Source organism: Acanthopagrus latus, chromosome 13 (genome assembly GCF_904848185.1).
Source record: "Acanthopagrus latus isolate v.2019 chromosome 13, fAcaLat1.1, whole genome shotgun sequence".
Lineage (NCBI taxonomy): Eukaryota > Metazoa > Chordata > Actinopteri > Spariformes > Sparidae > Acanthopagrus > Acanthopagrus latus.
In genome coordinates this window covers 11,699,605-11,714,220 of record NC_051051.1, presented here as the reverse complement: position 1 = coordinate 11,714,220, position 14,616 = coordinate 11,699,605, and the positions used below count along the sequence as shown (strand labels likewise).

The 14,616-nt window shown below is 43.4% G+C and overlaps 1 protein-coding gene across 14 annotated transcripts in view; it reads left to right on the top strand.

Moving 5' to 3' along the window:
* Positions 1-14,616, top strand: part of nbeaa (neurobeachin a) — a 106,281-nt gene that overhangs the window by 70,879 nt on the left and 20,786 nt on the right. For 6 of the 14 annotated variants that reach the window (XM_037119891.1, XM_037119900.1, XM_037119899.1 and 3 more), the window contains exons 18-34: positions 123-231; positions 359-440; positions 707-830; positions 941-1,133; positions 2,535-3,221; positions 3,392-3,841; positions 5,325-5,542; positions 5,737-5,890; positions 6,423-6,446; positions 8,083-8,263; positions 9,389-9,513; positions 9,647-9,715; positions 9,816-9,984; positions 10,351-10,730; positions 11,536-11,672; positions 12,936-13,090; positions 14,018-14,144. In XM_037119891.1, the coding sequence (XP_036975786.1) occupies positions 123-231; positions 359-440; positions 707-830; positions 941-1,133; positions 2,535-3,221; positions 3,392-3,841; positions 5,325-5,542; positions 5,737-5,890; positions 6,423-6,446; positions 8,083-8,263; positions 9,389-9,513; positions 9,647-9,715; positions 9,816-9,984; positions 10,351-10,730; positions 11,536-11,672; positions 12,936-13,090; positions 14,018-14,144 (3,384 nt within the window). The remainder of the gene's footprint in view (positions 1-122; positions 232-358; positions 441-706; positions 831-940; positions 1,134-2,534; positions 3,222-3,391; positions 3,842-5,324; positions 5,543-5,736; positions 5,891-6,422; positions 6,447-8,082; positions 8,264-9,388; positions 9,514-9,646; positions 9,716-9,815; positions 9,985-10,350; positions 10,731-11,535; positions 11,673-12,935; positions 13,091-14,017; positions 14,145-14,616) is intronic. The other 8 variants (XM_037119903.1, XM_037119905.1, XM_037119904.1 and 5 more) reach the window with 3 other exon arrangements.

Sequence of the window (14,616 nt, the reverse complement as noted above, 5' to 3'; positions counted from 1 at the left end):
GTGCCACCTGCCAATATCGGATCATCGTCAGGCCGGTGACAATCAATGTCAGCTCCGACTGTCATGAATTCTCTCATGAGTGGCAAATCTGTCCATGTGTCTGTGTGTGTGTTTTCCTGCAGAAGGAAGGTGGAGATCATGCACACACACAGCCTGTTCACACTGCTGGGGGAGAGGCTGATGATGCACACCAACACCGTCTCCATCACCACCTACAACACTCTGTATGAGGTAAGTTTTTCGGTGGTCTTCGTGGAGGGATGCCCTTTCAATCTTGTTCTGCGTTGTGATCACCGGGGCATTTAACCAGCGGCCATTCATCTTTTGTCCATGTGTCTCTGTCTGTCTCTCTGTGCAGATTCTGACGGAGCAGGTCTGCACTCAGGTGGTTCACAAGCCCCATCCTGAGCCCGACTCCACCGTCAAGATCCAGAATCCCAGTAAGAACAAAAAAAAAGAAAAAGAAAAAATTCTGTAGCTTGCATGATCTGTCTGTCTCTCTATGTTCTTTGGTCTGCCAATAATGCAGCGTTGTTTTAATGCGAGTAAACAAACAACAAAGCCTGTTTTCAGACATCAACGCTGCTGCTGCCATCTCCCACTTATTGATCTACCTCGCTCTCTCCTGTCCCTCATATTTATTGCTCTCTCTCCCTCCTCAGTCTCTCCCACTGATGTGTTGTTGTTTTTTTTTTCTCCCTTCCAGTGATTTTAAAGGTAGTGGCCACCCTGCTGAAGAACTCCTCTCCCAGTGCCGAGCTGATGGAAGTCAGGAGACTGTTTCTCTCCGACATGATAAAACTCTTCAGTAACAGCCGCGAGAACCGGCGGTAAGAGCACCCAAACTGACTGCACTTTCATTTACTCGACTACATGTAATTTGTTTCGTACAGCGCGTGCAGCAGCCCAGCTCACATGCATTGTTTGTGTTGTGTGCCAGCTGCCTGCTGCAGTGCTCCGTGTGGCAGGACTGGATGTTCTCCCTCGGGTACATCAACCCCAAGAACCCCGAGGAGCAGAAAATAACCGAGATGGTGTACAACATCTTTAGGATCCTGCTCTACCATGCTATCAAATACGAATGGGGAGGGTGGAGGGTCTGGGTTGATACCCTGTCCATTGCACACTCCAAGGTAAGAACGGAATGCACACTTGTCTATATCAGTTCAAGTAAAGAGAAAAGTCACACAGCTTTACATCGCCCTCAGACTGCCCTTTGCTCTGGCACTACATTTTCTCAACCATAGAACCTCCATATCCCTACGCTGAATCTCTGACCCAAACAAGTGATCTGTGAGTGGTGAAATACAGTGCGAGGCCGAGGTGCACTAATGCATAGGGATACTGACTGTAATGGACTTGAGATACAACTCTTTTTTTATTGTGTTTTCAGTGTGATCAGCATTTACACCATAATTACACTTGTGCATTTCCTAGTAGGAGTATGAAATAACATAGGACACCAGCAACAAGGCAAAACAGTACAACATAGCAAAAAGAAATCACGCACAGACAAAGATAAAGAGAGAGACAGAAAAAAAACAAGCAACTGAAATAAGGAGCTGGCGCTTGAAAAACTCGACAGCGATGTCTCTTTCCAGAAATCATGACCTGGTTACTAAAGATAATCCAGAGAACTTGTTGTGAGCAGTTTCATGCAGGAGCAATTTTCTTTATTCCGAACCACACCTGCCAACTGTGTCATGGCACAGAAGGAAGCATGCATCTATTCATGGACGGAAGGCTCTGTAACTAAGCTAACTAAGATTGCCAGTGTTACAGCTCAGCCTGAGGAGGATGCAATTCATGTGCTGTCATGAAGCATTGGCCACTTGTCCATTAGTAGATGCATGCCTCCTTCTGCGTGCTGATACAGATGGCGTGTGGAAAGAAAATAACTTGTGCATGAAAGTGCTCACAACCAGGCCTGTGAGTTATTTTGCGTAACCAGATCATGCTTTCTGGAAAGAGTTTTTTTTTTTAATGTATTTTTTTCTGAGTGCCATCTAGGTTCATTATTTTTGAAAGAAGGCAGAAATCCCTCCAAAATTCTTCAGCTTACACCAAAACACACCTGAAGGATGAGATGAAAAATATCTATTTTCAATTTTTAAGGTGAACTGGGGGTGATCACTTTATTTAACATAAACACCACGAAGTGAAGTTAAGCTTCATTTAGAGGCTTAAAAAACCTGAACCTGACCTGCGAAGCCCAGATACAGCACCATGCTGACATATGACTCACATATTTTAATCGATACCATTTTCGATTGTGATCGCCTCTCTGCTCGCTGGTGGAAGTTTAGTTCACCCATATTCTTGTGGCAGTGATGAAGCGAGGGGGCATTATGGATGAGGGTCTAATAGCCCCCTTAGGCTGGTGTCCCAGTTTTATCCATGTGGCATTTGATACTGATGATCCATGAGCCCCATAAGGACTACCTAGTGCTGAAGTTACTGATGTGAAGGTTAACTCTTGCTAGCGCTGTTGTTCTGATCACGTCACTAATTAAGATCCCGGCAATCTGTCACAGGTGACCTACGAAGCCCATAAAGAGTACCTGGCTAAGATGTACGAAGAGTACCAGCGGCAGGAGGAGGAAAACATGAAGAAGGGGAAGAAAGGCTCTGTGTCCACCATCTCTGGGCTTTCTGCCACGCCCGCCCCTGTCGTCAACGGCAACCTGGAGATTGACGACAACTCGCAGACGCAGACGCCTGAGAGCGAGGCCGAGTACAGCGAGGGCGCCGGCGGGGACTCGCGCAACCTCCTCGCTGAAGGCGCCGTGAAAAGACCCAACGGAGAGGCCCTGACACCCGGGGAGCAGAGCGCCGCTCCGGGGGTGAGGGTGGAGGTCCACGACCTTCTGGTCGATATTAAAGCAGAGAAGGTGGAGGCCACCGAAGTGAAGTTGGATGACTTGGACTTGTCTCCAGAAGGCCTTAGTGGAGGTGTAGGTGGTGGAGGTGGGGGTGGGATAGAGAACGGACCTCTGGTGGAGGTGGATTCTCTCCTGGACAGTGCTTACTGCGCCGTTGTTCAAAACCTAAATGGGAATCTGGCGCCTAAAGATGACACGCCAGGCTCAGGGGTCGGGATTGGGTCAAGCCTCGGGCTTTCAGGAGTCACCCTGGAAGATGATGGAAACATGGGCCCGCTCATCACGTTGGCTGACGAGAAGGACAGCGTCCCGAGCAACAACGGATTTCTCTTCAGCAAGGTGGGATGTTTACTGAAGATTATTAAAATTGTTCCCCTGCTGATCTAAAATATTGCACCACGATTCAGTCACTGTTACATCTCTAATACTTCTGGGTCTTTCTCTTGTTGCTGCAGACTTCTCTGAATGTTCTTTTATGTTTTTCATTACACAAAAATTATCACTTCCAGGTTGACGAGAAACTGCTTCCAGCTCTGGCAGCCACAGACCCCCTCGTACTGCCGAGCCCAGACCAGCCTACTCCATCCGGCCCCGTCCCAGCTCACTCCACCACCAGCGCCAGCGATGACCTCAGCCTACTGGCCCACATGACGAGCTGTGGCTCGGATTTAACACAGACCCAGAGCCACACTTCTGGGGAGCTACCAGAGGACGGGCCCTTCAAGATCCAGAGTCCCCTCGCTGACATCAGCTCCATCGCTGAGGCTGAGAGCCAAGCCCAGATCCAGGGAGCCTCGAGACCAGACTTCCCAGAGGGAGAGGGCACATCGGGGGCAGAGGGTGAGGCCGCAGGGCTGAAGACTGGAGGAGACACAGCCAGCACCACCTCTGATACAGAGAGGTCGGATGATGGGAAAGACAAGGACACAAAGAAGATCCAGACTACTGCGACCACTCAGGTGTGCTAATTGTGTACTTGTTGTACCTGCTGTACTGGTCTCATGTGGCTGCAATTCATATTGTGTTTTAGAGAGTGGAATTAATTATTTTCCTATACTTCTTTATCAGAATTTATAGAGACACATGATAGTAGCCAGTGATGGAAGAAGCACTCAGATATTTTACTTAAAGTAGCAATACCACTGCGAACAAAGTCTCCTAAGGTCCTGCATTCAAAATGTTACTTGACTACAGGTACAAAAGTATCAGCGTCAGAATATCCAGTAATTTCAGAACCCATAGTAAAAGTATTCATCATGTAGAATGCTTCATTTCTTAATTTAGCATGTATGAATGTTGCAGCTCATGAAGCAGATTTTAAATACATAGTATAATGCCGGGCTGCTTAACAAACAATGACTCACCAATAATCAATTTATTTTATTTATTTATCTAGTGTATTTCTCAGGGTATGAACAGTATTATAAACATTACCAGAATTAGCCAAGAGGCTTTTTTTTTATCCGTAGTCCCTGGCGTTGGCAAACAGCAATAAAAGCTGAGCAAATCACACTGCAACGACGAAAAAAGACAAACATAACAACAAGCACACAAAAGCAAGCACACATGTCCAGCTTCATTATAACAGACATGTGCAAGGACAGATAAGAGCAAAGACAAGCATGAGCAGACACTGATCTGAGAAACAACTCAGTAGTACTAACGGCAACACTCATTACACTAACACAGGGCAGTTTAGCAGCGCACAAGTTGTATGTAGACAGACATTTGCCAAAGGATGATGGTATCCAAACTAATGCTGATGATGTTTGTTTTGTGCTTATCTGTAAAATACCAATCAACTAAAGCTTTCAAATACTTGGAGAGAAGTAAAAAGTACAATATTTGAGTCTGAGATGTTGTGGAATATGGAAATACTCAAGCAAAGTAAAAGTATCTCAAGTACTTACTGTAATTACTTTTGATTATTACTTTCTAGCTGATAACAGTGGTATGATTAGCTGGCAAGTAATAGTTAAAAGACAGTAAAAAGGGAATACAGCAAAACATTCTCCAAGGATCATTTGTGGGTGCTTTTTCTGTTGTCTTTTAACTAAGGATACTCAAATAATCAAAGTATTCATTTAAAAAATTGCATTATGGTCAAGTGCAATATCCAGATGGCAAGAGGCTGCAATTTTTCGATAAAAGTAAAAAGTGCAGCTGAGACGGCCTGACCTACAGATCTTGTTGTCCAAATGTAAGAAAACATGTTCGACATCAGTGGAGAAACTGCCTCGCACAAAAACACACCGTGACCTGTCAGTGGCTGACCTGACCTGGGGACAGTTTATCAGAATAAAAAGAATCCCATTGAGTTTTTTGTGGTCTCTCTAATGAAATTCAATTTCAGGACTATATATAAGCCAAGTTTCATATGTCAGTAGTACAAGATGTACTGTGCTGGCTGACCCAACCCCCCCCTTCCCTACCATGTTGCAGGCTCTCCACGGTCGCACTGCAGCCCAGCTGGAGCGGGACCTACGTGTCGATTTGGGTTTCAGGGGCATGCCCATGACAGAGGAGCAGCGCCGGCAGTTCAGCCCTGGCCCACGCACGACCATGTTCCGTATCCCAGAGTTCAAGTGGTCTCCGATGCACCAGAGGTTGCTCACCGACCTGCTGTTTGCCCTGGAGACTGACGTGCACGTGTGGAGGAGGTGAGTCTGTGTGACTCTAATTTTTCATTTTATACATTTTATCCCTGATGATGAGACACACAGCTTTCTGCTTCGTAACTGTAATAGCCTGATCTTTCATCATAAGATGATTCTAGAATAGACTGAAGATAATTGAAATGTGGTTTCTCAGAGTTTTTTTCCACCTCCATTCCAACTCTGAATTTGCATTTCAGCCACTCGACCAAATCAGTGATGGATTTTGTGAACAGCAACGAGAACATCATCTTTGTCCACAACACGATCCACCTCATTTCCCAGATGGTGGACAACATCATTATCGCCTGTGGAGGCATCCTGCCTCTTCTGTCTGCCGCCACCTCCCCTTCTGTAAGTGGCTCTACTCTGCCCCTCTGTGGTAGGAGGGAAACCTGCAGGTCAACAGCTGCTTTGTAGGCCCGTAACACAGACTTTGATTCCCCCCCTCATGCTTGGTGCAGCATTGATTTTCCATGATTGAATAGGTCTTTTTTTAAACCTAAAAAATGATAGATCAGAACTTCATAAACCTTTAAGTGTTTAAGGTTATACTTGCAAAAGTTCTGTTTAGTTTGGCCTTGAATAAAAAAAAAGAAAAAAATGGGTAAACTGATTAAAATTTTAAAGAACATTTTCTGGATTCCTCTCATCCGTATCTCCGTATATTTATCTGTCAATCTAACACTTCTTTGCACAGTATCTTAACCTTTATTTGTTATTTGTTCTAATCCTTTTGATTAACAATCTATTTAATTTGATAGTTTAATGATCTATTTATTTTAATAATCTTCCTTTTTTTTCCTTTTCCTCTCTGTGTTTCGTGTATTCTGTGTACTTCTTGTCTTTTCCGTTTCTGTTTTTGTCTGTTCTTTTGCATGTGCAGAGTTCTAAGAGTAGTGCCAACGCTGTAAGTTGCAGTTTCTTCCTCTCTTTCTATTCTACTAATCCTTTGTTCTGTTTTATTTACCATTGTGACTGACACTTAACCTTGCTTGTCTTGACATCCATAGTGTTTCTATTTGTTGTGCTCCTTTGCTGCTAATCAATACTCCCCCTTATACTGTTTGTATCTACTGTGAGTATGCATTGATCTCTCTGCCACAGTGTATCTAGTTCTTACAGTTACTAGGACTAGATATATTGAACTAGATACACTTTGTATAATATTCTAACACTTTCAGAATATTATACAGATAAGGGGGTTTAAAATAGAGGTCAGGAGGTGGATTTCCAAGAGAAATTATAGTGAGAAGATACATTTAGAGGTGAAAATCGTATATATTATGATAGTAAAAGCATGAGAGTTTTCCAAAAATCCTTGGGGGTTGCATCTGCTAAGCCTGTCCCGTTTGTATCAACACTAAAGAAGGCAGGAGGAGCCGGACCCCAGAGGGGGTCAAAGGGAGAGGAGGTGACCCCTGTTCCTGGGGGAGGAGGCGAAGGGGGAGAGGTGCGTAAAGAGCTTGAGGCTCCCACCATCACCAGAAGAGCTAAGAGCACCAACCCAAGCCCTTCTGTCCTCACCTTGTGTGTCTGTTCTTCCCCCAAATGTCCGTGCTCACTCGCTCCGACGAGCCTTGCACTTTGTCGACTCTCCACAGCCCTTCACATCCTGCTTACTGAAGCAGAGACAACCCCTGCTATGCTGCCTGCAGATTTATTTTCAATACAGATAAACTGAAAATTTGTAAATTTGTTTCTTTGTGAACAAAAGGGGACTTTGTTTAATATTATGAAGTATGAAATAGATCGCAGACTAGCCGTACACTGCTACTGTTATTGCTCATAGGCCACACAGCTACTGTCACACTCCCACTGTTCCCATTACCTGTGTGTCATCGGGCTGTACCTCCTCTGTGTTGTGTAGAACACCTCATGTTGCCAGATCTCATCATATGAGTATGTATTTCACGTAACCAGCATGATACACGAAGGTTGCCTTTCCTGTTTTTTGGTACAACCAGCCATGACTGTTGCGGTCATGCTCATGTAATACACAGCTCCATACCTTTTTATATAGGTTACTTCTAGGGCTGGGCAATATTTCAGTAACACTGTATATCGATATCATGATATGAGACTATACCTTTTATTTATGATATGGCATAAGTGTTGTCTTTCCCAGGTTTTAAGGGCTATATTACAGTTTATAGCCAAAATATGTTCTAAACTTACCAGACTATTCTGTTTGTTCTAGTATTAGTAGAATTATTATTTATTCAAAAACTATCAGTGTTAATAGTTTTTGAAAGTACATATAGTTGCAAAAATGGTTGTGATATTGGATATAGTCATCCGGTTCTGGCATTCAAGAAGTTCTTTTTAGGAGATTTCAAAATATAACCCAGCCAAAAAATCTCGCAATATTATTTTATGGCCATATCGCCCAGCCCTAGTTATTTCTATTGCTTAAAGAAAAAGAAAAGAAGTGTACCTCAGAACCTTTCTGAAAACCAGTGAGAACGCATCCAGTTCTTTGTGTCTCCATCAAATTTCCACTGAATAACCTGCGAGCGTGTGTGTGTTTTTCCCGTCTCTCCCAGACGGAGTTGGAGAACATAGAGGCGACACAGGGCATGTCCTCAGAGACGGCGGTGACCTTCCTGTCTCGCCTCATGGCCATGGTGGACGTCCTGGTGTTTGCCAGCTCGCTCAACTTCAGCGAGATCGAAGCGGAGAAGAACATGTCGTCGGGAGGGTTGATGAGGCAGTGCCTCCGCCTGGGTGTGTGCTCGTCTGATGCATTCCGTCGTTTGCTTTTTGACAGCTTCATGGGCTTGTGGAACTAGCAGTTATTTTCATTATGATTTATTTATTGATTCTTATTTTGATTAATCGGTTAGTCTGCAAGATGTCAAAGCATCTTTTTTTTTCATCTAAAACCCAAAGATATAAAATCTCCAATGATACAAACCAGAGAGGAGCAGCCGTGTTTCATATTTAAACATAAGAATGCTGATGGAAACAAGGCAAATGCAATTTTTGCCAAATGAATCACTACAGAAATTGTTTGAGGTTAATTTTCTGTCAACTGGCCAGACACGTGACTCATATTATGTAGTCATAAGTAGGTGCCAAGTTGTTTTTTCCTGGGCAAGCCAAGTCACATGTTGTGTCAAGTCAAGTCGAGTCCTTAGCTATCCAAAAAAGTGCAGTCTAACCTGTCTTTGTAAGGGAAAAAGTACCCGTCAAGTACATCTACTCAATTTGATATAATAAGTTTTTTTTTATCTTGTATTACTTAAAGTCTGTTATGTTACTTGTATTGCAGTATGCATTACACTATTTAACCTACACAGCTACATATAAAATCATAACTGGGTGCTGAATTTGAATTAAAGCAACTCTAAGCGTTTCGTTTCATATTAGAATAAGTGTTAAATATTCCAATGGTACAGCACTGCTACTGTATATAATGTTTGTAATTGAGTAATATATCAGTGATGTCACTGTACTCCTACAAAGGTTTAGAACTCTTTCCACTACTGACAGTCGCTGAAAATGTATCGCATTGTTGCATCTTTTGATTTCTATTCCTTCTTTGCATTTGCACACCTGCTTATCCCGTTCAGGTTTGCCAATATATAGAAGGTACAATTCATGTTCAGATTTTAGTTATTGGTCTTGGAGATGACTGCATATACTCTTAAAAATCTGTGCGTCTATAGTGAATCGAAGAAGCCAAAAAAACAGGGCACCAATTAACAATATGCAGGATTTCTACACACGTCATCTTATATTCAGCTTTCCTTTTTTCAACTTATTTTAGAATCTATGTAGAAACAAAAATAGCCTCTTTCAGTCCATAATACTTACATGTTTTGATCTTACTCTCTCTGTGTCCATCAGTATGCTGCGTGGCTGTGAGGAACTGCCTGGAGTGCAGACAGAGGCAAAGAGATCGGAGCTGCAAGTCCTCCTTAACCAGCAGCAAGTCACAGGACAGCCTCCACAGTGCCTCCACCACCAGCAAGGTACCACACACACACACACACACACACACACACACACACACATACGCACGTATCGAAAGCACATCCCGCTGACAACTCTGACACAGAAACATGCATATGTATGACACAGCACATTTCTGCTTTCCATATATAGCAGGATCCAGACAGGCTCCTGCAGGATGTAGACATCAATCGTCTTCGAGCCGTGGTTTTCAGAGATGTGGTAAGCGTGTGTGTGTGTTCTTAGTATATACAGTATGTAAATGGGAACAAGTGCAAAGAGAGGTTTTTTCTGAATTAATTTGTGTGCTATTCTGCTGTAGGATGACAGTAAGCAGGCTCAGTTTCTGGCGCTGGCAGTCGTCTACTTTATCTCAGTCCTCATGGTTTCTAAGTACCGTGACATTTTGGAGCCCCAGCGGGAGATTGGCAGGTCCACCAGCCTATCAGGGAGAAGCATCCGCCATGAGATCAACTCTCCAACCAGTACAGGTGATTCTTGTTTTTTCTCCTATTGCAGTATCCTCAATATGAGAGTGTAATCTTGGATGAGGCAGTGGTGACTCATCGTTGTAATGCTGACATAGTGAATACACGCCTCAGGCATACAACAACACCTTTGTCAAGAATGTGAGATAATTAGGGGAAGAAGACAGAAGAAGGAAGAAAGAAGTGAATTAGTTGACAGGGAAATAAAAGCTTACAAGCATGAGGAAACATCTGTGAAAAATGTTACAAACAGTGTGTTGTGGAATTTCTTGCCGATGCTTTAAACAAAAATAAATCATCCTTATGTTGACGTTATATCACTGTTGAACATCATAAAATCACACTGCATCCGTTGTTTTTTCCCTCCAGAACACCCATCCACAGCCTTCTCCGACCGCGATAAGCAGACCCCCACCCCAGTGGACGACTCACCCCGAGCCGGCCTCCCCCACACAGACTCAGGCATCGGAGAGGAAGGCCACGTGGCCGGGTCCCTGAACGGCTCGGAGATGGGCCTGGGGCTCGGCCTTGGCCTGGTGGGGAGAGAGACAGACAGAGACAGAGACAGAGACATGGGAGGAGGTGGGGGAGGAGGCACAGATCTGTTGTGTAGCCTGTCTGACGTTAGAAGGTCACAGGAGAGTCTTCTGGATTCTCCCCACAACCCCGGCTCCAGCTCCAACTCCAACCAAGCCCCGCCTTCGTCTATCTCCAGCATCAGCCAAACAAACAAAGGCATCAATGTCAAGGTGGGTCAGTGTGACCCCCCATGCCGACCGGGCTGCTTGTGACTACTTGTGAATCCAATCACAAGTAGTCACAAGCTGCCAGGTCAGAAAGTACTGGATGTCCTTTCTACATCCAGTTTGAAGTGTATTAATACATGAATGAATTTCCAGTCTCAGAGAGAGGCCTGTCACGAAAAAAAATGTTATACACTTATTTTACCGTAGATAACTTATTGCGCATACTGTCTCCCACACATACAGTTTACTTGGATGGTCCCATGTTTATTAACATTCACAAGTATATGTGGCCACCAATTTAAGCATTTTATACTTATAAGATTCTTTTATTTTGTTCGACGAGAGCGACGCCATCCGCAATCAGTTAACCTCACTTACCCCTCCCGTTTCATGTTATCATTATATCATTGGTATATCATCCAACAAAAGAAAGTTATCATGCCAGGCCTGCATAGAGACTCTACACTATTGAGGCCCTGTGAATCATTAACAACCACATCTGTATTGTTAGCTGTCAATGGGTCAAGATCTCTTCACATAAGCTCCTTTTAGTGAGGTTAAATAAGGTCCTGTGTCTTTAAAAGCTCGCACACTTTTCTCACCCATTTACATTCATGGTTCACAGCTGGAAAATGTGTTTTGCAAACCCTACATTGAAAACAAAATTATTAATTTCATGGTCCCTTTTTAAGAAGTTGAAAAATAACCAAGAATTAGTCAAGCCCTTAAACGCCTCATAGCCTCAGCAGCATGAGTGCTGTAGTCACCTGATTTTTACATTTTTTTGTGTGTATGTCATGAAATGTAGGAGATCCTGAAGAGCCTTGTAGCAGCTCCACTTGATGGTGGGGACATGGGACAGGAGTCTGGGCCGACGCCCTATCACCCAGACCCTGCTCTGAAGACGCACCCGATGCTGCCCATGCAGTTCCACTCCTTCGACAGGTCAGTCCCAGTTAGCATTTGACCTACAAGAGACAGAAAAACATAGACAGTGCAAACTGACTCATCCGTCAATTGATAGATTTGTCTGGCTATTACTGCATAGGAGTACACTGCTATTTGTCATATATAACAAAGCTCTGTGGATGGTAGCATTTACAGGATTTACAAGCACACATAATGTGCTTCACTTGGCAGCAGTCACAATGTGTTTTTTAGTACTTTGTTTTCAGGCAATTAAATGCCAATTATGCAGATAAGAGGAGCATAAAAAATGGAATTCAGCACAATGGCTTGCTAGCAGTTTTTTATATTTACTGTGCACCAAGTGATTGAGAAGTCAATAGAAAACCAAAAAAAGGGTCATTTGTTTTTAGTGCCACTGATACCATGATTATAAAACACTACTGAGTCGCAGTTTATTACATTTTCTCCCGTTTTTGTCAAGTCTATTAGGGAAATAAATATGTTTGCTAAGTTATAAAGTGATTGGATGTGCCAGGACGTAAACACAGTCTGAGCCGAGCCACTCTCTTCCAGACTCTTAACATGTAGACTCTCCGCTGAGTGATGACCCGCTTCTTTCTCCCGTGCATCACTTAGTCTCCTTGATCCTGCCCTGTGGCAGTCCTTGAGAGCTGAGTTATTGATTGAAGACGATATGCATAATGAATCATGGATGGCTCTATATCAATCCCCAAGATGTCTATCCGATGTATCAGTCTGTCTGACCCGTGCAGACTGGCTTGATGAATCAGATCCATCAGCCCATAGAAATGAATGGCTAATACATAGCACAAAGAGTGTTTTTAAACAAAGATTTGTTAGTTTTCCTAAACAGTCACAACGCTTTTGAGATTTTAACACTCATCATCCCTTGATTTAACTTGGATCTTTGCATACTGGCATTTTAGGGAACTAAATGAACTGTGTTGTGCTTCATATTCATAACTGTGATGTCTTGAACTGAGATGTCTTATAAAACATTTTATGTATAACTAAGAGTAATGATATCCAGTCTAAACCGTTAGCACCAGCTATAAACTGACCCATAGCCTGAAATATTAAATGTGCATATAAAGTGATAGTGTTCCACAATGCAACAGCATTTAACAGAATTGCCCCAACTGGCACCAAAAGGTTTAACAGCTGTGAAACACCTGAAGCTGCTCTCTGTATTGTTTTAGCTATTACCGAGGAGCATTCGATAATGAATCATGTGCGTGCAGAGGTTCATCTGATGCATTTGTGTCCCGGCTCTTACAGGAGTGTTGTGGTTCCTGTGAAAAAGCCGCCGCCTGGCAGCCTGTCAGTCAACACGGTGGGCACACCCACCACGAGCGGAGCAGCCACTGCCGGCAGCACGCCCAATATCTTTGCTGCTGCGACAGCAACACCCAAGAGCATGATCAACACCACAGGTGAGAGATAGTACAGTTTTGAAACCTTCTTCACACTTCACGCTAATAATTTAATTCCCAAACTGAATCCTTTGGTTATTTTTACCCACGTACATTTTAGCTCTGCATCTATTCAGTGTGTGTTTAAGTAGAGGCAGCAGACAGACACCTGCAGTATGACGAAGGTGTTGAAAGGCCTCCAGCGATTCAAAAGCTGCTTGATGAAGCGGGGCCGGATTTCTTCTCTTTCTACAGAAACTCTTTGATGCTTTCCTCTGCTGTCCTTTGACAGCCAGAACAAACTAGAATAGAAACAAACTGAACCAACAGCACCCGCAGATCCTTTCATGATTACTTTTAGAATGGTTCAAGGGCAGAAACCAGATCAGTGCAGTTACGGAAAACACAGCAAGGGTATCAGGAAAGTTGATTCAGTGAACTAGCCTGGGTTGGGCCGTGCACCTTTCACACAGCTCACATTTGATGCAGATGAAGAAATAATCACATATTTGTAATGTTTTGACCCAGGAGCACTATTTAAATAAGAAAACGCTGAAAGGATAACAAGAAAAGAATCAAATACACATCAGCTGACATGCAAATCAGTGCTGCTTCTGCACTCAGCAGATCTATTGTAGCAGAGTGGATTTGTATTCAAGGCTCACACAAATTGCACTGTATCATACATGCATAATGGACAAGGAAGGAATTTGTTCCCTGGAATGGATTCTGTATATTGATTGCAAAGCTATTTTCACAAACGGGGCCATTACCAGCAGACAAGCAGCAGCATGTCCAGTGAAATACTATCCAAATTGAATTTGGCCGCAGCAGATTGGGACATTAATACATTTCCTTCATTGTTATCCCGCAAGCTGGTTAGGTCACGCTTGATTCATGTTTCTGTAATGCATGTCTGATTTTTCATCACTCTGTCTTGCCGCCTAGGTGCCACAGACTCTGCCTCTTCGTCCTCGTCCTCTTCTTCGTCGTTTGTCAACGGCGCAACTAGTAAGAACCTGCCGGCGGTGCAGACGGTGGCACCCATGCCGGAAGACACAATGGAGAACATGAGGTCAGAGCTCCCGACATCACAAAGCTTTTTGTCGCCTCGACCATTCACTCTTCTCCCGCTCTTTCTTTTTTTTTTTCTCCCTCCTTTTGGCTTTTGTTTTCACGTTGATTTGTCTGTTTTTCTTGGGTGCCCGTCGTTTTTTCCACTTCATTCCTGTCCCTCTTTCACTTCTCATGTAGGTCCTCATCATTCCCAATGAATTTTCACTAGAAGTTCCCTCTCACAGTCATGATACTGATAATAAACAGTAGGGTTAGATAAGTTTTCTCAGGAATTGGGAACATCTGGGTTGCATCTACATACTTTTTGAGGCCTAGGTGACAATCCTGACATTAGTCATTACAATCTTTTTTTTAATGTCAGAAGCAATAAAAATGCAAAACAGTGTTCTGACATGTTAGAATGACCAATCACACTTCACACTGATTTGACTGATTTGTCACTTGGTGACAAATGACTTGAAAAATCACAA